The following is a 26,013-nucleotide window of genomic DNA, read 5'->3' as shown; positions in this document are numbered from 1 at the left end:
TTATATACAAGTGCTATGCAAATTACCAATATATTAAAGTTCATCTTTTCGTGGGGAAAAAAGTGTTGTCGTAAATTTGAAACAAAAACAAAGCAGTGGAAAAACTCAGCACATTCTGGAGGGGAAACCTTTTTGAAGGGGTCACTGAAAAGAGTATTTGGTGCAAATTAATTTTTCCATTGATAATAATGATCGGATTGAAGGCCGTTTTTAAGTTACGGCCTGACTAGCAATGAACACAAATCAAGCCTACCCTTCTGCGTTTATATTTTATGTCTCACCTAATAAAGAAAATTAATCTTTCTAACCACTTTACAGACTTGGCCTGCTATATTTAAGGAACGGTTGGTATACACTCCAAAGTTTCTTTTTTCCTTACCACTCAACAACTTATTTCCCTTGCTTGGTTACACCTTACATGATCATCATTCACAGTGTTCTTATTGGACTTTATGTATAGAATTGGCTGCAGTTAAATAGAATGAGTAGATTTCGTACTTGATTGGACGTGAACTATTCTTGGAAAGGTATCAGAGAGGTGCAAAAGGCAAGTTTTCCTTTCATCACTTTTGCCCAATAGATGAACTTTGAAGTTCAAATATTTACTCTTGCTCTCAAAGCCAATCCACACTGAATATTTCAAGACTTTTACCAATAGGGCCTTATTGTCTGCTTCCTTGCTAGCTTTCATCCAAGAAATAACATTAACTTGTTAAGACCATGTAGTTCAATGACTTGAAAAAAGTCAAATTTTTTTTACCATCTGTATAATCCTGAACATCATGGTAATCAACTCCCCGGGCATTACGATCATTCTGCACAAGATCACTTTTTGTTCCACACAAGTAGATTTTGCAATGCTGAAAGAGGAAAAAAAATTGTAAATCAAGAGCAGAGGGGGGGTGGGGGTGGGGAGAAATGGGAAAAAGGGGGAGGGGACCCCCTTTACTACAAACTACTCAAACTTTAAATGGGCAATGCAGAGCCCATGCAACAAATCTATTTACCAAATCCTTAAGTAGATAGAACTCATAGCACTAATCAATGGAACCTTTACCCAAACAGATAAAATGGGAAAAACACTAACAAAATCCCCAAACAAACCCAGTCTATAAACTCCTTATTACATTTTTTCCTGAAAAATAATTTTTAATTCATAATGCAATGTCAAAACAAAAGTTATTCAGCAGACCAGCAATTAAAGCAATCTTCTCAGTATTACAAATCTCACCTCTTCACAGTTCTGGACTTCATTCACCCAGAATCTGGCCCTTGCATAGCTGCTACTGTCAGTTAGATCTGGAAGATAGGAAACCCATTTAGCAATCCAAAGCAAAAATGAAATCTTAAATAAGAACAGAAAATGCTGGAAACAAGAAGGTTGGATGGTATCTGAGAACAAAGAACTGGGATTAACATTGCAGAAGTCATCAATTTGGAAATGTTGGAGATCAGGCAAGTCTCAAGTTACAGAGAAAGGGAAGATGAAGGAAAGGGGAAAGAGGCCAAGAAAACAAATAGGTTTATTTTTCCATCTGAAAGTGAACAAAGAAGTTTTTGAATTGTTATATTGTAGGCACATTCTGAACCTTGAGATAACGGTGTTAGTCTTCTATCTCAATTGATTAATCAACATTTTGAGACAAAGTTTAACAGTTTCTTCCCTCACTGGTTCAGTAAACTTCAATAATTCATACTGATAGTTTCAACAATCCTACCATAGGAAAATATTGCGGAAAGAATCCTTTAACATCATGAGAATTGGCAATATTTAATTTAGCTTCATGGAAGGGGATTGTTTGTGACTACAACAAAATATACCAAATTTATGAAGTTGCTTAAAGTAGTAATACAGGTACTTAAATATTAAAGGTACAGGCTGTTCATCAAATCTTCAAGGCTCGTTTTTTGAGTGATCAATAGTCTCTCTTTCTTCTACTATATTCCATTGACTGAAGGATTTCTGACTGCTGGTTGGGTCATTCCCTATCTCTCAAACCACTCACATGATGTGCTTTAACTCTGACTTGCTTGCCACTGAGCAATTTCAAGAGCCATCTTAACCCTATTCCTTTCAAAATGACATTTCGTCCATGATTTGCTCCATTTTGTGGATGATAGATCATTCTTGATTTCTTTTTTTTGCAGTCAGAACTATTCTTTGTATGGTACTTTTATACTAATGGTATAGAATTCTTTCATGCTTGCTTCAGTAACTTGGCCTTTCAATCTTTCTTTCTATGTTCTGGACCCTGCTCATTTCCAATATCATAATATGTAGCAGATTTAATGTACTTGTTTTGTCCAGGCTTGTCTTTTTCCAATAGAACACAAATGTCCAAAAATCTAAGTTAATTCTTTGACCATGATATCCTGGAAGTTTTAAATAATTTTTCAGTATTTTCTTTGCAGTTAGCATTATTTTAACCTAACAGACCAACCCTTGCCCTAAACCAATATGTGTGTCCTTACATTGATAATATTAAGATGAATACAACATGATCCATCTCTTCAGCAGTGTTCCATTACAGCAATGATGTTAGCACACAATAGGCCTATCAGGAACACTTTAAAATGGGATTATTGTTTAAAATACCCCTTACAATTGATCAAAGATTTAATCCAATGTGTTAGAAATGCAAGTATGTAAGATCAGATATTGGTTAGAATTGAATAAATTTGTGGCAAACCATACCACTGAACAGCAGCTGATTTTGTTTTGCAAGGTTTAAATTTATGTTGTTTATAATGATTAAAATAAATCAAACCACAAGATTTATTTATTGTCTTTGTCTTCTACAAAGTATAGCTTTCCACATTAGTGAACTACAAGTAGTATAGCATGGATGGCATCTTTCTTACCAAAACACACAACAGCTGCCCGGGCGCCCCGATAGTAGATTCTGCTCATAGCTTCGTACCGTTCTGACCCTGCAGTGTCCTGATCAGAAAACAAAAGTTAAACATGCAAAATATATCCAAATCATCAAAGTATCTTTGAATAACCCAACTATTTTGCAACCATCAAGTCTTTATGAAGAAAGGCTTTTGATCTCGGCCATGAATATCTATGTCTCACATCTCCTTCTGTTAGAGGAGACATCCATTTCACCCTTCGAATCTATGCTGGCTCAGACAATCTCATTCTCCCCTCATTACTGTCAAGTCACCAACACAAGGAGGAATTTACAATACCAAAAATAAATTTTTGGGATGTTATAAGAAAGCCATCTGGTGACAGAGAGAATATGCAAATTCCACACAGACACCACACAAGGACAGAATTGAAGCTGGGGCACCTCACTACTCTGCTGGTTGCATCACTGTTCTGCCTCTCTAGCACAAAACTGGCAAAATGTTCCCTACTTTAGGCAAGAGATTGAAAAGAAAGACAGCTAGACATGCCAGCTAATCATGTTACATTTATTCCACTTGGACAATACAAGGACAAAAAAAATCCTAGTGCAGGCAAGTTGTTTTCTTGCTCCATCAGACATTGTACTGATCATAACCACCTTAAGGAAGAAGATAAAAGTCACTGATGGAGCAGGAATATATTATTCCACAGGACAGAAACATGGATGGTGGGCAAAAGACTATCATGAAGGATTTTAAGTAGATGGTTAATTAACCCAAGTAAATTTACTGTCAGTAAATTTCTTTCCACCAACTCGAGCATCAATTCAATTTTATTACAGAACTGCTGTTCTCTCACAGAAATAAATAAAGTAGAGCACAAAAATCCATTCAAAAGAGGCAAGAAGAAATTATAAACCAGAGGGGTACTGCTCATGTGGTTTGAACTCTACAGCTTAAGACTTAAATCAATTTAACCAGTACTTCCTTGCATAATTACTACTGCAATTTTTTTTAAACTACTACAGATCAGGATTATCCCTGGTTCTATGTTTAGTTTATGGGGCATTATTCATTTCCTTGATGACAGGAGAAAAAAAAAATTCCTCCAATTTAGTGTGAGAAAATGTTTTTTTAAAAAAAGAGATAGGTGCTGCTTGCTATCTGTATGCAGCCAGAAAGGAAACTGGATTTGGCACCAAATCTCTCCCATAATTATTCACCCTCTACTAACCTTAGTTTTGTTGAGTCTGCTTGTTCCCAAATAATAATATTGCATTATCACTTTGCAATTGGAGTCTCATGAGTAGTTTCATCTCTCTATTTGCAAGGCAGTCCTGGCTATAATTATACTTTGGATAGAGCATTAAAGACAGAACAGGGATTTACAAAAATAATAATTTAGTAGATCTCTCACCCAAGTCAAAGGTTTGAATACAAATAGCACTTTAGCAACCTGAGCAAGCACATTTTATCAACTTTTACCCAGCTACAGCTCTGTAAATAGATTCTGGATTTCCCAATGGAAAGACCATACTCTGTCGGAGTCTGCAGCAAAATGTCAAGCACCATCACGCTAATTAGTGGCACAGCTCAGGGCTACATGCTCAGCCCTTTTCATGCCATTGACCCATGACTCCAACTCCAGATCCAGCTCCACAGAGTCATCAAGTTTGCAGATGACCCGACAGTAGTTGGCCTCATAAGTAACAACAAGTCACACTATAGAGGTGGAAAACCTCACAAAATGGAGCGCGAATAACAACCAGAGTCTCAATATGGACAAGACAAAGGAGATGATTGTGGACTTCAGGAGCTCTGTGGTAGACAGAGTGGAGAGCATGATGTTCCTCAGAATCCATTTAAGAATGGACTTTCCTGGATACACAACATCTCCTCACTTGCCAGGAAGGTGCAACAGTAACTTCACTTCCAGAGAAGGCCAAGGCAGACAAGGCTACCAGCCACCAACCTATCAATTTTCTGCAGGAACTCCATCGAGAGAATCCTGACCAGCTGCATCACAGTGTGGTATGGTTGCTGTAGAGAATTGGATCAGAGGTGATTCCAAAGGACCATAAAAACAGCAGAGAGGATCACTGAGGTCTCCCTCTCCCCATCAACTTGATGTATCAGGATCACTGTTTGAAGAGGGCTTGCAAAATTATTGAAGAACCCAATAACCCTACATCAGTAGTTCTCAACCTTTTTCTTTCCACTCACATACCACTTTAAGTATTTGCTATGCCATAGGTGTTCTGCAATTTGTAAGGGATTGCTTAAGGTGGTATGTGGATAGAAAGAAAAAGTTTGAAAACCACTGTACCTAATGTAAATTCTACCTAATTGACTCGTTATGTGCATGGTTTCATAGCTCCAAAGGAAATGGGCCAATGACAATTTTTCTCAAGCAAAATACTTCAGTAACAATTGGATTTAGAGCAGTGATTCCAGACCTTCCCTTTCCTGCATGTAGGTTAGTGGTTCTCAACCTTTTTCTTTCCTCTCACATAGCACCTTAAGCAATCCCTTTCTAATCACAGAGCACCGATGGCATAGGGATTGCTTAAAGTGGTATGTGAGAGGAAAGAAAAAGGTTGAGAACCACTAACCGACATGCAGGATCTTTTAGCTACTCCCATCGTAAAAGAAATACATGAGCATCAGACCAGAATCACCAGGCTGAGAAACAGCTTCTTCCCATGGGCAGTAAGACTGCTGAAGAACTCATACAAACTCTGAGGCTCAATAACTTATCATAATGTATTTAATTTTATAAATGTATATATAATCTGCGCGTGTTTCATTTGTCTGCATGTGTGTGATGTCTGTATGTGGGTTTGTATGTTTTTGCACCAAGGATTGGAGAGCGCCATTTCGTTGGGGTTGTACTTGTACAATCAGATGACAATAAACTTGAACTTGATTTCGCAAATTTTTCAATCCCTCTTCTAGATGCTGACTCGTCACCCCTTTTTATACAGCACTCTACTGCGGTTTATCAGCAAATTTGTAAATGATGTTGTCGTGCCGAGCCACAGTTACAGGTGTAAAGCAAGCAGAGAAGGGAGCTAAGTAGTACCCCTGTGGTGCTCCAGTGCTGATGGAGAAGTTCTTGCCAATCTGTACTGACTGGGGTCTGGGGGTGAGAAAATCCAGAATCCAATGACACAGTTGGATATTGAGGCCTTTCTACCAAATTATCGATATATATACCAAGAGGCTGTGACCTAAACAACATTACTCAGGACCTTTTCTGTTATTGTCTGCAGCAACCCAATTCTTGCCCTCTCAGGTCTTATCCTTTTAGAAGCTCATAACACTCCATTTTTATGCTCCTTGTCAGTTTACTCTTATATTCTATTGCACCTTCAATTTTTTTTAATGTTTGTTGAGTTATAAAATTCCCCCAATCCACAGTCAAATTGAAATTCTAGCATCTTTGTAAGCCCCTCTCTTGTATTCAATGCCATTTGTTTTTTTATTTCTTCACGATAAACCTCATTGACTGATGGGTCTTTGTTTCCTTAAAGGAACACACATTTTTGCAAATTGTTTTCACTTCTATCCATTGTCAATTCTGTAAAGATCAACAGTCAGTCAGCCATAACCAACTGTCCCCTCATGCCTTCATCGTTTCTTTTATTTAGATTTAAGATCCAAGCTTGGATTCAACAACACTCAAGATCAATATTAAATACTATTGTATTATCATCATTCTTCCCTGAAAATTCATTTACAAAATGATCATCTATTTACTCTTTATCAGTGCCCAAAACAACATCTAAAAAAGCAATTTCCATGGTTGGTTCCAACAATATATCAACTTAAAAACTATTCCATGCATTCATCCTCCCTTATTCCTACCAATTTGACATATTCAGTCTATAATTTCATATTTCACATTTGTTTTTGACATTAAAGAGAGCCATTCAGCCCAGAGTCTGTGCCAGTTTTCAGAGCAAACCTATTCATCCATTTATTTCTGCCCAATCAATTCTCTCGTACACATCCAGTAATACGACCCACAACCTCCCATCAGTTTTCCTACCACTCATCTACAGAAGAGGCAATTTTCACATGCCTGTTAAATGAACAGCTAACGTGTCTTTGTTGTTTGGGAAGAAATTGGGGCATCCATGCAGATACAGAAAGAAGCACAAACTCCACAAAACTGCACCTGTGAGCAGAACTGACCTTGGTTTTCAGACAACACCATGGTGCTGCCCAACCTATTCTGAAGTTCACCCAAGATGGCCACATTGTATGCATTTCTAACTTCTTGACTTATGTCATATCCAATAGTCACTAGTTGGTGCCTTTTGCAGTCTCCCAAACTGATTTTAATTCTAGGAATAGTTGTCTTTTCCTGCTGATGTACCTGTCCCGCATCGGACTTGTCAGCCACAAATGAGCCTGCAGCTGACGTGGACTTTTACCCCCTCCATAAATCTTCGTCCGCGAAGCCAAGCTAAAGAAACTGCATCAGAGGGTAAATAGCCAGTATAAAGAGATAAAGGAGGAGGGTTTTTGTCTCATACAGGTTATCTCCCTCTGTACTGAATGATCTCCACCCTAAAAATCAGCTATCCATTTGCCTCCACAGCTGTTGCTTCAGCCTTGAGGTTCCCTAGCAGTTTGTTTTTTGCTCCAGATGTCAGCATCTGCATTCCCTCATACTCTGAATCCAAGAGTAGCATCCGCTAAACCAAGATAGTTTCTCACCACTGTACTGATCTCAACTTTTATGTTCTTCCAATATGCTGAAATTCTGTGAGCATTCAGCTCCCAGCTTTGATCACCATGTAATCATGTTTCTAGAAAGGACATTTGTTTACTCCTTTTGGCGCTATCAATTTGTCAACCTTCCTCCAAATGGTGTGAACACTTTAACTTTACATTTTAATGTTGTAGTGTAAAGGAAACTCCTGACATGTATAACACATACATTTTCAATTTTCTCTAATCATCACATTTCTATTCAAAAGAATTAATATACACAAGCTGAAATACCATACATTTAAATTGTTACATGTTCAAAGAATTCTGTTACATTTATCCTACTGATGAAGGAAACAAGCAGGATCAATACAATAAACATTACCCCATCAGGATAAGCTAATCAACCACAGACAACCATTCAACAAGATTTTCACTCTTCTAATAAACCCACTTTTCCAAATAATCGCTTCATTGACCATATGAGCTTCAAAGTAAAGAACTTACCCAAATGCCAAGTGTGATTGCCTTTTCACCAACATGGATGAGCTTGGCTACAAATGCAGCCCCGATTGTCTGAAACAGAAGCCAATGCACTAAACAGAGATTCATTTCATGAAACCATTGCAATAGAATTTACAATTGTTCATTAATAATACCTTCAAAATTCTTTAACTGAACACAGATTTTCCACAGAAATTTCTATCCCTGTGAGAACTATATACAAAGCACATGGAATTAATGAACCCCACACAATGGTGTATGAGATCAATGGTACCATCTCGCTGGTACCATTCTTAGTTGCAAAGAGCAAAAACATTCTGTTCCCTTGAAGGTGTATTTGAAATTTTATATTTGAGTAGTCCGAAGAGATTTGATGCTTCCTTTTTTCCCTTGCGTTTAAGTTCCATTGTAGTATCCAAAGTCCAGCAATCCTCAGCGTCTTAATTTAGCTGAAACCAAAATGTCAGGGATGCAATTTTGAGAGAAAAACCTCAAGTTTCTCAAAGGCCAAGATCTTCCACTGACTTTACAGTTTTCTGAGTTCCCTCACTATTGGTTATCCAAACCAGCTCATACATTGAGTAGTCTACTCAAAAGCCAGACTCCAGCTGTGTGTCTTTCTTGACTGGGCCCCCACCCAGAAGGCATTTGAGAGAGCTGGTTTCTGCCATTCAGAAACTCATCAAAACATTTAAAAACTTTTAAGATACACCACTGTTGAAGCATTTGATCAACACATGGAATAAAGTAAATAATGAAATGGGAATGAGGAATTCTGGGTTAATTAAAATGCCTTTGACTCAAAATAGACATTTCATTTACAATGAACAATAAACTTCTTAATATTTGGTTCTCTAAAGGAATTAGAAATATAGCAGATTGTTATGAAGGAGAAAATATAATGTCACTTGACCAATTAAAAAATATGGAATACAATACAATATTTTGTTCTTATCAAATAAAATCAAATAAATACAAGATAAATTGGGTCCAACAATGTTATTGCCTGAAAGAAGTCAAATAGAAACTTTGATTTGCAATAGAAATTAAGAAATTTATTTCTGCTATGCATACATAATTGCAAAAGGAAACGCAAAAGCAGGGAATTCATAGATCTAGTCAGAGATGGGAAACAGATTTAAATACAAATATTGGGGAGAAAAATTGGTTGGAATTATGCTATGATAGTATGACAAATACAATAAATGTTAGATATAGATTGGTTCAATATAATTTTTTTTAAAACATCAACTACTTTACATCTTACTCAACAAAAATTAAATGTGATAGATCTGCTTTCAATTGATAAATGTTTCAGGTGCAGACAAGAGATTAGTGTTTGGCGATATTGAAATTGAATTTTCTTCAAAAGGAATTTGTGAAAATTGCATTAGCACTTGCAAGAAAATGCAATGACATGGAAATCAGATTCCCATTTATGAATGGGAAGATGGCCTGCGGAAACACATAATTGTATACCTCTTGCAAAGATTACATATTATCTAAGGAATGTGACACTTTTTTTTGGAAATTTGGTGCCCATACTTGCACATTGTGGGTATTAATTTATAAAAGGGTTTTTCCTACATCTCACAAAACCTTGCTAAGTAAATGAATAATATTGAAAGGACAAAGTTGACTGGTGGTGATATTTTGGTAAACAGGTTTCTTTCTTTCTTTTCTTTGACTATATTCTATCTTTTTTCTTTCTCTTTTTTCCTCTTGGGGAATTATTATTTGGGGAAAGGGGTTGGTGCGATTTCAGGGGATGTGACATGTACAATTATCCTTTGTATCTGGATATTAATACATGCATGGAAATTTAAATATTCATAAACTATATAAAAAAAAACAAATTAGGTGGATATAAAATTAACTCAATCAAATGAAATAAAGTTGGCTTGAACCCATTTCTTTTTGGCATCCCCCCACCATTGACCAAAATTGTTTGAAGATGGGACAACCTCATTTTACATCTTAAACCGGAAATATTCCCCAGTAAGAATAGTTCTGGGTTCTGTGGAAATTGAATTCCTATAATTTGATAAAAGCGTCTTATCTTGGTTGTCTGTTTTTTTTAAATTCCCACATTTAAAGCAATGAACCAAAATGTCTGATTTTAATTAATTTTTGCAGTGTGAAATATAGTTAATGCAAAAAAAAATTATATTGCACCAATCTATATCTTACATTTATTGTGTTTGTCATACAGTCCTGGCATAAATTAGACCAGTTTCCAATCTCTATCTAGACTGGGGCTTCCCATTTGAAGTAATAAATACATTGCTGAAGTAAATTTCTTTGTGTTTCCCTATCATTGCACTTTGATAGAGCCATTGTCAGGCACAGTTTATCCCTCAAGTATGCTCTTAACTAAAAATAGCAGAATATTGTATTGTTAGCAATACCATAGTTGTTTTTTTTTTTTAAATTGTTCAAATGACATAAATTTCCCATGTTCATATCAATCCTCGATGAACCTGATCTATTTTTTAGGGATTACTACCTTTTGGTAGTTTTTTTTGGGGGGTGGTTTCTTTTTCCTTTTATCTTTTTTTAAAATTTTTTTATTTAGACTTTAATTTGTGGTTTCTTTTTCTCCTATTGGAGGGCCTATTTACGTTGATCTGAGTCTTTATATATTGATATTATTAATTTTTAGTAATATTAGTGGATATGTCAAAGTTGAAGTTTGCTACTTTTAATGTTCGGGGTTTAAACAGTCCGATTAAGCGCAAGCATATTTTTTATCAAGTTCGATCTTTGGTAAAACATGTGTTCGGTAGAGATATGATTTTACCTGAAATGATTAAATTTGAGACTTTTCTTATGAGGGTACCAGAGAAGGGTTATATTTTAGTTATGTTTCAAATATTACAGGATGGTATGGATAAAAAGGGTTGGGATAAATCTAAAGGTAAATGGGAAGTCAATATTGGTTTTATTTTTTCCGAGGATGATTGGTCAGATATTTGTTATGATAGTGTAACTAGACTGATAAATGCACGTTATGCGATGATTAATTAGAATTTTTTACATCAATTACATTTAATACCTGAAAAATTGAAAAAATATGGTCTTTAGGAATCAGATTTGTGTTTTAGATGTGGTAACGCTGTTGGAATTTTTTTTCATGCAGTTTGGGACAAGATAAACTTCAATTTGCTTTTGTGTATCTAGCGCTATCTGTACCAAAAAAATGTATGCTAGTACGTGGAAAGATACGAATATGATTGATATTAATAGATGGCATAATGAGATGAAATATTGTTTAATAATGGAAAAAATTACATGTTTTGCAGATAACTGTAGTTTTATTTATTAATAGGTGGCTGTTATATTCAGAATATTTACATTTTGATTTATATTGACTAGATTTTAATATGTATGCTTTACTTTTATTTTTTTTCTCTTTTCTTTATGGCTCTCCTTATGAGAGTTGGTTGAAAGGGGGGGTTTCTTTCCTTTTTTTCTTTCTTTTTTTATATATATATATAATTTAATGTTCATGCTTTGTTTATTGTTATATATGTTACTTATTATCTGTATTTTGAACGAATAAATAATGTTTTTTAAAAAAACCTGATCTATTTTCAGTATCTAAAATTTTATTACCCATTGTTAACGTTCAGTCTATTCTGAGTCAGGGGTGTTTTTGGAGATAGTTTCCTTCCCCCCCCACCCCCCCACAACCTTGCCCCCACATGGCAATTTATTTTGCTCCAAATATTAATTATATGTTTGAACAAGGGGGCTTCTTTCTCACCAGATATTAATTTTGAATCCTATTTATATACAAAATCCTCTGCTATCCTCTCTCCCACTTTATGCAATTCTATTTTCACCCATGAAGACATCTCCTCCATTGAATAGGAGATAAGAAATTTAGTCTTGGCTGCCCAATAATTTTTTTTTAAGTTTGGGAGTTCTAAACCTCCCAGCTTATATTTCCATGTTAATTTTTCTATGGAGACTCTAGTCATTTTACCATTTCAAATAAATTTTCTGACACATATATTAAGTTCCTGAAAAAAAAACCTCTGATGCAATGGTATGGGTAGTTTCTGAAAGAGATATTGTATTCTTGGAAATGTATCAATCTATCTATTTATTTATTTATTTATTTATTTATTTTTATTTTTTTTATAAACACAATTAACCCTACCAACCAGTGTTATTGGCAGAGTCATCCACCTGTTCAAATCTTCAACTTTTTTTTTAAAGGGGAGATACTTTAATTTGTATAAATTTTGTAAATTATTTTGTTTTAATCCCCAAATATTTAATCCCATTTAGTGGCCATTTAAATTGAGTACATCTTTAACATTGACTTTAGTCTCCATTTGTTACCACCATAATTTTGCTTTTATCCCAATTTATTTTACAACTCGAGACTTTCTTCATATTCTTCCAGTTTTAAGTACAATTTATGCAATGAAGTTACTGGTTCTGTCAAATTCATGAATATATCATATGCAAATAAATTAATCTTGTCTTCCACCTGGTTAACCCTGAATCCCTTAATATCTGGAACTCACCAAATTGCTTCGGCTAACTGTTCTATAGTCAAGATAAAAGTCCTAGAGATAGTGGGCATCCTATTCTACAAGATTTAGTTAATGGGAATGCTGGAGAAATTTGTCCATTACCTATAACTTTGGCTTTAGATTCATAATATAATGCCTTAATCCAAATCTTTCCAGCACTTTAAATTTAAAAAATCCCATTCCAGTTTATCAAATGCTTTTTCGGCATCAAGGGCCACAAATACGTTCAAAATCACCTCTCATTTGGGCCAAATGAATTATACTAAGCAGGCTGCTTACATTATCAGCAGACTGTCTTTTGCACAAAGCCTGTTTGATCCATATTTATTAATTTCAGCAGCGATTTCACCAGTCTATTTGCCAAGGCTTTGGCAATCATTTTATAATCTGGATTCAATAATGAAATAGGTCTATAAGATTATAGTTTCAGTGGGTTCTATCTTTTTTAGTTATCACTGTAATCATTGACATTGAAAATTATTGCGGGAGAGTATGTGTCTCAACTGCCTAATCCAACACCTCCATAAATTTTTTTTATAAAATTCAGGGTGGGGGGGGAGGGGGTGGAAAACACATCCTCCCCCAGAGACTTGCTGACCTGTAATGAACTCATCTGCATTTGAGTGGAAGTTTTATTAATATCTTGAGATTCTGATTGATATAATTTAGAATATAATTGTCTAAATGCCTCAACAATTTCTTACGGTTTGTATCTGTTTTGACCATATTGATTGTTCTTGAGACCCGTTCTGCTTTCAACTGCCAAGAAAGGACTTTATGCGCTCTTTCCCAAGTTCATAGTACTTTTGTTTAGTTCTTAATGTAGCTTTTTCTGTCTTATATGTTTATAATGTATTGTACTTGAGCTTTTTATTAAAAAGTAATCTATGTTTTTCTTCAGAACCCTTTTGTTTGTCCAGGATTGAAATTGTTAATACCAGAGGTGAATGATCTGATAAATGTCTCACTTTATATTCAGCCTCCACGATCCTACCCTGTAGTTTAAGAATTGATGTCAAAAACAAATCTATCCTAGAGTCGGAATCATGTCTATTAGAACAGAAAAAATAGCCCTTCTCTCCCTTGGATGAGATTTTCTCCAGGCATCCATTAAATTCAATTAATACCAAGGTAGCTTGCACCACCTTTGTCCTAACAACCGCCCTTATTGATTTATTTAGAAACAGATCCAGACAAAAAATAAAATCTCCTCCCACTAAGATGTTTTTATGTGCATCTGTCAATATGAAAAAAGTTGAATTAATACATTTTTCATCATCAGTGTTCAGAGCATACAAATCCATTCGGGTCCAGGGTTCTGACTATATCTGGCAGTGTACCATTTCAATTACGTGACTTTCTTGAAGGAAGGTTAGGTCATCCCCCATTTTTTTAAAAATGGGTCAATATCCTTTTTTTATTGTCCATTCAAGCCATTAACATTAAAACTTATAAATTTCACTGTGACTCATCTCTATAGAGGTTCATCATATCAAGTCCTTTATCCCTTCCTATCCTCCACATCCACGCCTTCCCCCTCATAGATTGATCAATCCTTATCCTCTGGGGCAAAACACATGGTCTCCAACAATCCCAATGGAAAAAAGAAAAGAAAAGTAGAAATAAAGAATTCCCCCAGAGTAGTGTTGATAATACATTTTACAACACTACCCCCCTCCATTTTATGGGATGTGGCAGAAGTCAGGTCCCCACTGTTCCTAGTCCCCCAGCGTACTCCAAAAGTAATAACATTTCATTCTTTATATGTGAGAAATGAGGAAAAAAGAAAAAAAACATTTCTTAAAATGTTATCAGTTGATAACACGATTTCAATCTTGGCAATTGATTCACAAATTCTGTGGCATTTTGAAGATCTGAAAATCTCTTTTCACTACCATGCATTATAATTTTCAGAGTTGCTGGATGGTGCAGTACAAAGTTATATCCTTTCTGCCAAAGGGATCTTTTTACTGGGTTGAATTGCCATTTGCATTTCAACAATGCTGCACTTATATCTGAATAGAACAATACTTTGCCTCCCTCGGATTCCAATGGTCCTCCTCTGGACTTTGTTCCCTTTGGTGCTGCGCTGAGTATTTTTTCTTTGTCCCGCTATCTTAAACATTTAATCAATACAGAACATGGCTTTTGGTTAAATATAGGAAGGGGCATAAGGGACCCATGTGCTCCAACATTTTCCTCACCCAAAACCTTAGGCAACCATTCCTGGGTATGGGTTCCTTCTTTAAAACCAACAATTTTGATATTAGAAAACTTTAGCAGAAGGAATAATATGTCCATTTTTTCCCCATGTTTTATTTCTTTCTGCAAACTATCTATTTCTTATACAGTCTTCATTACATCTTCAATACAATCTTCATTACATCTTAATTCTCTTTTTCCATATTTTTTAATGCTGTAACAGTTTGTTGTTCATCCAAACTTGTGTAATTTTCTTCACTCTCATTGTCAGACTCCTCTTCTGGGTCGAATTGCTGTCGTCTTCCTTCAGTAGCACTAGTGGTGCGTGCAACCTCGATACCTTCAACCAATTCATCCATGCGTCTGCCTGTACACATAGGCTCAAGCTCATCCTCAGCAACGTCTGTTCATTTCAGCAATGAAGACGCACCACCGCTCACCCCAGCAGACAAACCACTTAAACAGCAGTCGGGCCTAGCCTCACCCCCAGGCTTCCTCCTTTGAGCAGGCCTCTACTCCTGACTGCCATCTTAGACTTGTTGGACCCTGGAGGTTATTAATGAAGGTTTGTTTTTCTTTGGTAACATTCTGGTAAAGTTTAAATGCAGGTTTTCTTCTAAGTTGGATTGATAAAAGTTGTTTTTCATTTTTTAAAATCCATTCTCCAGAAGAGACTGGACTCTGCTTCCCGTCTTTACCACATCACGTGATGTCCTCCATGCTGAGCATATTCTTGTAAACGTGGACTCTAGGCAACCAGAAATGAAAGCAGAATCTGCAGTGCAACAGATTTGCAAACAAAGCAACAATTTCCTTACATATTATTGCAGCATGAAAAGGAGAAAGGAATCACCTTGTTTCAACACTAGATGCTTCACTTGTTGATCTCCCACACAGGATATATAATAATTGCAGTAATGGCCCAGAATTACAATTAGAATCATTACACAGCACTACAGGTCCTTCAGACGATGATGTTGTGCCAACCTATAGAAACTTATTTTTCCGTGTCTGATCTTGCTCTTGTGAAACAACTTATGAGATTTTCAAAGGCACTATACAAACTAAACATAATCAATGAAGACGCTGTTTACATCCGGTACCGCACGGATGGCAGTCTCTTCAATCTGAGGCGCCTGCAAGCTCACACTAAGACACAAGAGCAACTTGTCCGTGAACTACTCTTTGCAGACGATGCCGCTTTAGTTGCCCATTCAGAGCCAGCTCTCCAGCGCATGACGTCCTATTTTGCGGAATCTGCCAAAATGTTTGGCCTGGAAGTCAGCCTGAAGAAAACTGAGGTCCTCCATCAGCCAGCTCCCCACCATGACTACCAGCCCCCCCACATCTCCATCCGGCACACAAAACTCAAATCGGTCAACCAGTTTACCTATCTCGGCTGCACCATTTCATCGGATGCAAGGATCGACAACGAGATAGACAACAGACTCGCCAAGGCAAATAGCGCCTTTGGAAGACTACACAAAAGAGTCTGGAAAAACAACCAACTGAAAAACCTCACAAAGATTAGCGTATACAGAGCCGTTGTCATACCCACACTCCTGATCGGCTCTGAATCATGGGTCCTTTACGGGCATCACCTACGGCTCCTAGAACGCTTCCACCAATGTTGTCTCCGCTCCATCCTCAACATTCATTGGAGCGACTTCATCTCCAACATTGAAGTACTCGAGATGGCAGAGGCCGACAGCATCAAATCCATGCTGCTGAAGATCAAACTGCGCTGGGTAGGTCACGTCTCCAGAATGGAGTACCATCGCCTTCCCAAGATCGTGTTATATGGCGAGCTCTCCACTGGCCACCGAGACAGAGATGCACCAAAGAAGAGGTACAAGGACTGCCTAAAGAAAGCTCTTGGTGCCTGCCACATTGACCATCGCCAGTGGGCTGATATCGCCTCAAACCGTGCATCTTGGCGCCTCACAGTTCGGCGGGCAGCAACCTCCTTTGAAGAAGACTGCAGAGCCCACCTCACTGTCAAAAGACAAAGGAGGAAAAACCCAACACCCAACCCCAACCAACCAATTTTCCCTTGTAACCGCTGCAACCGTGTCTGCCTGTCCCGCATCGGACTTGTCAGCCACAAACGAGCCTGCAGCTGACGTGGACATTACCCCTCCATAAATCTTCGTCCGCGAAGCCAAGCCAAAGAAAGAAGATACAAACTTTGAACAATTTGAGTTACAGAGCCAGAAATGAAACAGGCTAGTCATTCCAGCAAGTCCTCACCTATCATCAACCATCCATTACGCTAAAATTCACAAATCCCATTAAGATTTCTCTAAATGCTTATGTGACCAAGTATGTCACTTAATATTTTGTACATTTTTTTTGAAGAGGCATTCCATTACTTAATTACTTAACTCCTTTATTTAACTTTACTTCCCCATCAATCACATACTGGGATTTTATTTAGCGTTATCAACCAAATATTACTAATTGGACCATCATTCAAATAACATCACCCTATTAAACAATTCCTGAAACATCATTGGTTTGGATTATACTCACATTCTGATATGGGCCATTGAGAAAACGATTGTGAACGTATCTCTCCACCAGACTAGTCTTTCCTACAAACTCCTTTCCCAACATTACCACCTTCACATCAACCCGCTGTCCACTCATTCTGTGGCCTCTACGGCCTGTAATGTGCGTTAGGTTAAGAGAACTTTATTTTCACCATGAAGAACAGGAACGTTGTCAAAAGGAATATCATCACCTAAAGAGAAAGAAATAAAATGTTAAATTAGAACCATATTTATGGATGCATGAAATAATCTATTAAACAGTGGCACTGGCCCCACCATTATGAAATGCTTTGAGCGTCTGGTGATGGAACATATCAAAGCACCTCTCCCAGAGAGACTGGACCCCATTTCAATTCACCTTTTGACAAAACAGTTCCACTGACAAAATGCTATAAGTCTTGTCCCTCCATTCCATTCTGACCCACCTGGAGAATGACACCTTGTACGCCAGGCTGCTGTTCATCGACTTCAGCTCAGCGTTTAATACAATCATTCCACAGAGGCTGGAGGAGAAGCTATGCTCACTGGAATGAAACACTCCTTTCTGTAACTGGATTCTGGACTTCCTAACAGAAAGACCACAATTTGTCCACATCAGCAGCAGAACACTGAGCACCATCACACTGAGCAGTGGCAAACCTCAGGGCTGTGTGCTCAGTCCACTCATGTTCATGCTACTAACCCACGACTGCATCATCAGATCCAGTTCCAGAGTCAAGTTTTCAGATGACACAACACAGTAGTTGGCCTTATAAGCAACAACGATTCGAAATACAGAGTAGAGGTGGAAAATCTTATAAAATGTTGTGAGAATAACAATTGAAGTCTCAACGTGGACTTGACAAAGGAGAAGGTTGTGGACTTCAGGAGGACTAGGGATGACCACCTTCCACAGCACGTTAATAGCTTGGTAGTGGAGAGCACCAAGTTCCTCAGAGTCCACTTAAGTGCTGAACATGCATCTCCTCACTTGTCAGGAAGGTCCAATCACAACTGCACTTCCTTCAAAGGCTGAGGTGGGCAAGGCCAGCATCCTGCCAACTTTCAACAGGAGCTCTATCGAGAGCATCGTGGCTGGCTGCATCAGTGTTTACGATTGCTGCAAAGTATCGGATCAGAGTTCAATCCACAGGACGATAAAAGCGGCAAAAAGGATCACCGTATCTCCCTCAATCAATGTGATTTATCAGTATTGTTGTTTAAAGAGGACTTGCAAAAAATCAGGATCTTCCAGCCACTCCCATCGGGTAAAAGATATAAAAATATCAGAGTCAGAATCACCAGGCTGAAGAATAGCTTCTTTCCACAGGCAGTGAGACTGCCAAAACAACTGTGAATCTAGTATTTATTAATAATGTTTATTTTATAATGCTGTGTATATGTATCGCTTGTATGTACGTGTTATGTCTGTACACATGCTTTGCATTGTACTTCATCATGGACCAGAGAACACTTTCATCAGGAGTGATAGGTACAATCAGAAGACAAACTTGAACTTGACCACCAAGCCCCAACATTTAGAACACTATCCTTCAATTCTGCTTTCAGTTTTACTCTCCTACTTGAATTCTCCACTGCAAATCAACTTTTGTACTTCCACAGGGAACTATTTCTTGATTTCAACCACATTCCTTCAAAATCAGTTTCCTCTTTCAGCAAAAAAATGAGAAAGTTTGTTCGCAAAAAATAAAGCTCAACTCATGAAAAAACACTAAAATAAATTTAGTTACCTTAACATGTCTTCTTCAATCTTCCTTTTATCAGCAATAATTACTTAAGTCATGACACTCTGTAAAAGCCACTACATGCCCTTTAAACATACAGAACATAGAAAGAAAACATCTCAATGGTGGTTCTTTTTGCCATCTCTTAGTTACAGTTCTGGTACACAGTGCTGTCTCAGCAGTTGATTAAAGCCAAAAGCACATCCTATATAGTCAGTCTTTGGATTGGAATCCAAATTATATGTAGAAACTGTGATTAGATAGTCCCTGCAGTGTTTGCTGCAATTAGCCCATCCCACAATAAAGCCTAACCAGGTATCTTTCCAATTCACTTTTTAATAATGATAGATATTGCTAGCAGAGATTACGTTCTTGAATAGGAAATCTTCTGAATGAAATGCTCATCCATAATTTTGGGGAGGGAGCTCCAGGATTTAGATCACAAGACAGGCTATTCATCCCATCAAAATATGCCCCACAATTTAATCATGAGCTGATTCATTCCCCACCCCCCCCCCCCTTCCTCAGCCCCACTGCCTGGCATTCTCTCCATAACCTTTGATGTCCTGGCTAATCAGGAACCTATTAATCTCTACCTTAAATGCACCCATGACTTGACCTCCTCAACTGCCTAAGGCAACAAATTCCTCTGGCAGAAATTCCTCCGCACCTCTAAGCGGACACCCTTCAATCCTGAAGTTGTGCCCACTTGTCCCAGGGTCTCCCACTATAGGAAACAACCTCTCTGCACCTATTCTGTCCATTTAAAATATTTCAATGAGATTTCCCCTCATTTCCAAAATTCCAACTAGTACAGGCCAAGAGTTGTCAAAAGCTGTTCATATAACCTTTTCATTCCCAGAATCATCCTTGTGAACCTACTCTGAACCCTGTCCAACATCAGCATATTCTTTCTTAAATGAGGAACCCAACACTGCTGACAATATTCCAAATGAGGTCTCACCAGTATCTTAAAATCTGAACATCACATCCCTTCTCTTATATTATATTCCTCTTGAAATGAATGCCAGCATTGCATTTGACTTCTTCACCACCGATTCAACCTACAAGTTTACCTTTAGAATCAACGATGATAAGAGAACAGCAATACATGGTTAAGTCAGAATGATGAGTATTGTGGAATGGAAACCACTTGATAATGTTCCATTGTGCCTGCTGCCTTTGTCCCTCTTGTTTGTATAGGCTAGTTTGGAAGATCCTACCAAAGTAACTTCAGAGGATAATTGCTCTGTCTTTCAAGGTGATCATCACAGCAGCCACAGCGCCTTGGTGATGTGGATGAGTGTTTAGGGTAGTCAACTGGATGCTTATTCAGTTGGGTACACTGTCTTGGATAGTATCAAGCCTCTTGAGAGATGGTGGAGTCGCACTCATTCTGGCAAGTGGGGAGTTTTCAATTATATTCCTGACTCCATGTAATAGATTCTGGAATGATTTTTTTGCTAGCGAAATAGAAGACCTTGCTGCATGACACCCAGTCTCTCACCTGCTTTTGTAGTGCAATCAGTGTGTGGCTGGTCCAACTGGTGAATGGTGACCCAAGAATGTTGGATGCAGGGGTACAGCAATGGCAATATGTTTGAATATTGAGATTGGGTGACAAGAATCTCTCATTACAGATAATGACAGAAATTTTGGTTTGATTGTTACTTTCCACATCAGTTCATATCAAAGTGTTTTTCAGGTCTTGCTATGCCCACTTGTCCCAGGGTCTCCCACTATAGGAAACAACCTCTCTGCACCTATTCTGTCCATTTAAAATATTTAAATGATTCCCCTCATTTTCCCAAATTCCAACTAGTACAGGCCAAGAGTTGTCAAATGCTGCTCATATAATCCTTTCATTCCCAGAATCATCCTTGTGAATCTACTCTGAACCCTGTCCAACATCAGCATATTCTTTCTTCAATGAGGAGCCCAAAACTGCTGACAATACAATATTCCAAATGAGGTCTCACCAGTATCTTAAAATCTGAACATCACATCCCATCTCTTATATTCTATTCCTCTTGAAATGAATACCAGCATTGCATTTGACTTCTTCACCGCAGATGTGACAGCTTTATTTGCTGAGGAGTTGCGTGTGAAATGAATGCTGTTCAACCAATGAATATTCTCACCTCTTTTGCTGGCTGGAAAATTATTGATGAAATAGCCAAAAGCTGATGGGGCCAAGAGTATTTTATATCCTGAAGCTCCCACTTTTACAACCATATTTCTCTGTGAAAGGTACGATTCCAATCATTGGAGTGTTTAACCTCCTGATTATATTTTGACTAGGTTCCTTGGCACCGCACCAAGTACGATTTTGATCATGAACAAAAGTCGCTCACACCTCACCCCTGGAATTAGGCTGTTAAATAAGAAAGTCTGCAGATGCTATGATTGAAATTTACACAAGAATGCTGCAGAAACTCCCTTCATCAAGGTATGAGCAAAAAAGACAGGTGCCTGAATAAAAATGATGATGAGAGGGGTAGGTAGAGGAGCACAGGCGAATAAGGTTGCAAGGGCACAAGAGAGAGAAAAAAAAGCGATAGGGAGAGAGGATGGCTCTCTGAATGAAGAGGGTAAGGGTGGAGAGCTGGAGGAAAGGAGATAGGGGAGTGGATGGAGGTTGATGTTAAGACCATTGATTGGATTGTGTGCAGGTGAAAATATTAGGTATTGCTCCTCCAATTCGTGGGTGGCCTTGTTTTGGAAGTACACGAGGCCATGAACAGAAATGTCAGAGTGGGAGTGGGGCACGGAATTGAAATGATTGGCCTCTAGGAGATGCCCGCTATTGTTGCAGACAGGGCAAAATGTTCAACAAAATGATCTCCCAATCTGCATCTAGTTTCTCCAATGTAGATAAGTCCACACTAGGACCACAGGATGCCATAAATAATCCCCACACATTCACATGTTACTTGGAAGGACTGTTTGGGACTGCAAATGGTGGTGAGGGAGGGCATGTGGACTTCCTGCAGTCAGAAGGGTAGGTCCTCAGCCCTTCTTCAAAGTATGGTATATTTCCAGCATTTCTGTTTCACTACCATCACAGTGTCTGCAGACTTTAATTCCTTATTGAGGGTGAGAACAAGTTCTGTCAGGCAGAGGAGGGTGGTGGAGGAAGATTGGTTGGATCCAGAATTTGGCTCTTTGGTTAGAAGCACTGTAGACTTACTGAAGCCCAGACTTTACACTGGCAAGTAGATGACTGGTGATGACCAGAAGCACCACTTGAGTACTGGTAATGATACTTTCCTATGTCTCTGCTATCGATTAAGAGTTGACACATTAGGTTCTTGCTTCACAGAATACCGGTTGAGCAGCTCTTCAGAGAACTCCTTTAAATAAGCAGTGACTGCCTTACTTTCTATATGAGGAAGCTCTCCTTTGCACTTGGCTCTCAATGGGACACTCCCTTGGGTGTCTGGGCCATAATGGTCTTCACTGTTTCATGGCAGGCATTAGCGAATTGCTGGATTTCACTGTTAGCTGTGATTTTTTTTGAGTGGGGGGGTGACTCTCAGACATTAGTTTTGCGTAAAATAGTTTATTTTTCCTCAAAGCTAATTTGGCAGAATTTGAAGTCTTCCTGGTTATCCTCAGACTACCCCTGGGACTTTCTGATGGAAAAGCCTGTACTGTTTTCAAAAGAACTAATTTTGGTAGTCAAAACAGCAGGAACGACCTGTAGCACATTTTGTGTTCAGAGGGTTCAAGTTGTCAGAGAGAACTTCCTTTACATAGTTTTTGATCTTGTTGTGATGCTGTTGTGTCAGGGCAGGGCTGATGGCGATACGGTGATGCTGTTGTGTAGAGGCAGAGTTGATGGCAAAAAAAAAATCACATGATGGCTTGTCCAGTCATCCACATGTACCAATTCACAATTCCTCACCATAAAGTAATTTATGGTCACACAGAGCAAGACAGAAGCAACATTTATGCTGTTCAATGGTAAGTAACATTCAAGCCACAAAGTCCCCAAATATTACCACCTTCAGCCAGAGATGGACATCTCCTTGACATTCAAGAGCATTGTTGTCATCTGGTATCATGACTGCAAAGAGGTCAGAAGCTGATACTGTTCAGCAAGCGACAGAACTCTTGCCAAAAGTCAGGAATGGAATGAAGTACACTCCACATACCTCGATGTGTGCAGCTCCAAAAACTCAAGGTGTTGACACCTTTCAGGATAAAGAGGTCTACGATGAACATCCCATCAACCACTGGGAGGTGAATGGACATTGTGTGTACCATTGCCACAGAGCTTTGCAGTTACTTGCTTAATTGATTTTGACAGCACCTTCCAAATCTGTGACCTTGACCACCAAGGACAAGAATGGTTTCAGGTGCACATGAATATAAGCAACAGGACATGTTGCACGTGAACTAATTTCTAAACATATTCCTTCATTGCAGCTTTATCTAAATCCTGGAATTCCCTTTCCAACACCATGGGCAGTATGAAGAAAGCAATTCACCACCGCCTTCTCGAGAAAACAATTAGGGATGGATAATAAATGCAGTGATGCCCAGATCCTAAAAATGTAAGAAAAATAGTAAGTAGTGTCAACTCGGCAAAACTTAATCAACATTAATAATCTGTCTTACATCACAAGATTGATCTTGCACTATGCAGCCATTAAATCCAAACTGGATGAGAATTTGCTTTTCCCAACCAGATAATTCAAAGTGATCAGACAAAATGCTCAAAATGATAAATATTCGGTATTTGTTTTGTTAGAAATTATTCTTACAAACATTGCAAGATATAGTTGCTGACAGGATTATTTAACTTGACACATTTCACCAAACTTTAGTTCTAACTTTGCACATGCAGACCACAACCATCAGACAAGAACAAATCTCAAAGATAGGACAGAAATTGTATATTCACTTTACACACCATAATTTTGAAACTATCAACCTTTCTATTCAAAATGTTGAAGTACACTGTGCCTCTTTCACACTGTGTAATCAAGTTTGCAACAGTAAGCCACAATTCCTTATGTGGGTCCCTTTGCAAAATATCAGATCCTTTCAGTAACTGAAAATATGAGCCTCAATCCCTCTAAGTAGGGTACTTTGAATCGACCTCACTGTCTTACAGAAAACCATGGAAATGTTCCCCACTGCAAACGTGGCTCTTAAAAAGAAAAATGAAAGAGGGGATTGCAGACTACGCAGAGCCACATCTGAGCTCAGGAGAGTTACAATTTTGAATATAACCATATGACATAAAAAAAAAAGGACAGCCATTTGTGCCATTCTGATATCTTCCCTCGGTGTCATTTTCCTGCATCACCTTTATAATCCCTTAATTTCCTTAAAATTGATCAAACTCCATCTTGAACAGATTCAGTCTCTAAAACCCTCTTCAATAGAAAATTTCAGGGATGTGGCACCCTCTGGGTGAAGGAATTTCTTCTCCAAAGTTCAATGGCCAAATCTTTTTTTTTTGGCCAAATCTTTTTTTTTGACCAGTGGTTCCAAATAGCTATGCTAGGAGAACCATTAATTCCACATCTACCCAAGAACCCTATTAAAATGTGTACATTTTAATGAGATCACCTCGCATTCTTCTGAATTTGAGAGCTGATGCCTGGATTGCTGCATCTCTCCCTGTCCTCTATCTGTGTCACCAATTTAGTCTTGAACATTCCTATTTTGCCTATCAATACTGGAATCTCAATGCTTCAAAGATTTTCCTCCTTCCTTTTCTTTTTTTTGTGCAAAATGGCAACTCTGTTAGCAAAAGAAAGCTTTTCCCTGTGGATGGGGACACATGACAATAATTCCATCTATAAATGAGATGTTAACTACTTTCATGCAGTAGTTTTTCTTTCAAAAAATCTGCACTTCTTATTCTTGAAGCAAAAGTCTTCACCTGGACTAAAAATGAATTTTATTTTCCTCTTACATGCAAATTTACTGATAAAACTTATGGTACCCCTTCTTCCTGTGCATGCCCCAGGACATGGAACCATTTAACAGCACATTTTATTGGTGGTTAACAAATGTGTCTTGGTTTCACTGCTATTGTCATAAGCAGATGTGGGAAGGAGGAAGGGGATAAAATGCAATTATAAAATGCTCATTTTTAATTCCACACCTTTTTTTTTTAAACAAACTTCCACCTTATCCTCTGACACTCCAGAGAAAACAACTTCAGCTTGTCTTACTGTTCCTTCTAACTCCTACTCTTCACTCCAGACAACAGCCTGGCAAATCTCTTCTGTCACCCTTCCCAACGCTTCCACACCTTTCCTGCAATAGGACGAGCACACATGCACACTCTTTCTTCGGGCTAGATCACACATGTCAAACTCTGGCCCGCGGGCCAAATTTGGCCCGCAATATAATTATATTTGGCCCGCAAGATCATTTCAAAAATGTATTAGAGGTGGCCCGCCCTGCAGCGAGAGCCGATGCTGTTTTTTGGTAATGTCACCCCCACCATCCTTCCCCATTGTAACACGAGAAATTGTAACACGAGAAGTCTGTCGATGTCATCAGCCAGCAAGCCAGTTGGAAGGCTCCCCGCACAACCAGTCACTTCTCCCACCTGTCGAGCGGTGCGGCGGATGGGCGAGCGCTTGTGATTTCCTGTTGACGCGACGGGCATGGCAGGCTGCGCATGGCCCCCGGGCAGCGCGAGCCCCGCACGACTGGCACCGGACGGCCTTTCCACAGCGCGAGCGCACTTCTCCATTGCACGGACAGCAATGGTTCAAACAGCATCGACGATGCTCCATCTAACTGACTGTGGAAGTGTATCTCTGGGATTTCCAAGCGACTCCCCACCGGATCAAGCCGGTGAGCGTGTGCCCTGACTAAGGGACATGGACAGTTCTCGATGCGCCCCCCCCCCCACCCCACCCCCACAACCTCCCCACC

General features: G+C 38.5%; 1 protein-coding gene across 4 annotated transcripts in view; it reads right to left on the bottom strand.

Moving 5' to 3' along the window:
• rab24 (RAB24, member RAS oncogene family) overlaps positions 1 to 26,013 on the bottom strand; it is a 31,971-nt gene that overhangs the window by 4,909 nt on the left and 1,049 nt on the right. For 2 of the 4 annotated variants that reach the window (XM_069898919.1, XM_069898916.1), the window contains exons 2-6: positions 17,361 to 17,571; positions 8,083 to 8,151; positions 2,863 to 2,941; positions 1,232 to 1,299; positions 761 to 860 (exon numbers count right to left, since the gene is read on the bottom strand). In XM_069898919.1, the coding sequence (XP_069755020.1) occupies positions 761 to 860; positions 1,232 to 1,299; positions 2,863 to 2,941; positions 8,083 to 8,151; positions 17,361 to 17,477 (433 nt within the window). In that variant the 5' untranslated portion in view covers positions 17,478 to 17,571. Of the gene's footprint in view, positions 1 to 760; positions 861 to 1,231; positions 1,300 to 2,862; positions 2,942 to 8,082; positions 8,152 to 17,360; positions 17,572 to 19,110; positions 19,131 to 23,261; positions 23,378 to 26,013 lie in introns of those variants that run through there. The other 2 variants (XM_069898918.1, XM_069898917.1) reach the window with 2 other exon arrangements.

Source organism: Narcine bancroftii, chromosome 9 (genome assembly GCF_036971445.1).
Source record: "Narcine bancroftii isolate sNarBan1 chromosome 9, sNarBan1.hap1, whole genome shotgun sequence".
Lineage (NCBI taxonomy): Eukaryota > Metazoa > Chordata > Chondrichthyes > Torpediniformes > Narcinidae > Narcine > Narcine bancroftii.
This window is presented reverse-complemented; position numbering and strand designations above follow the sequence as displayed.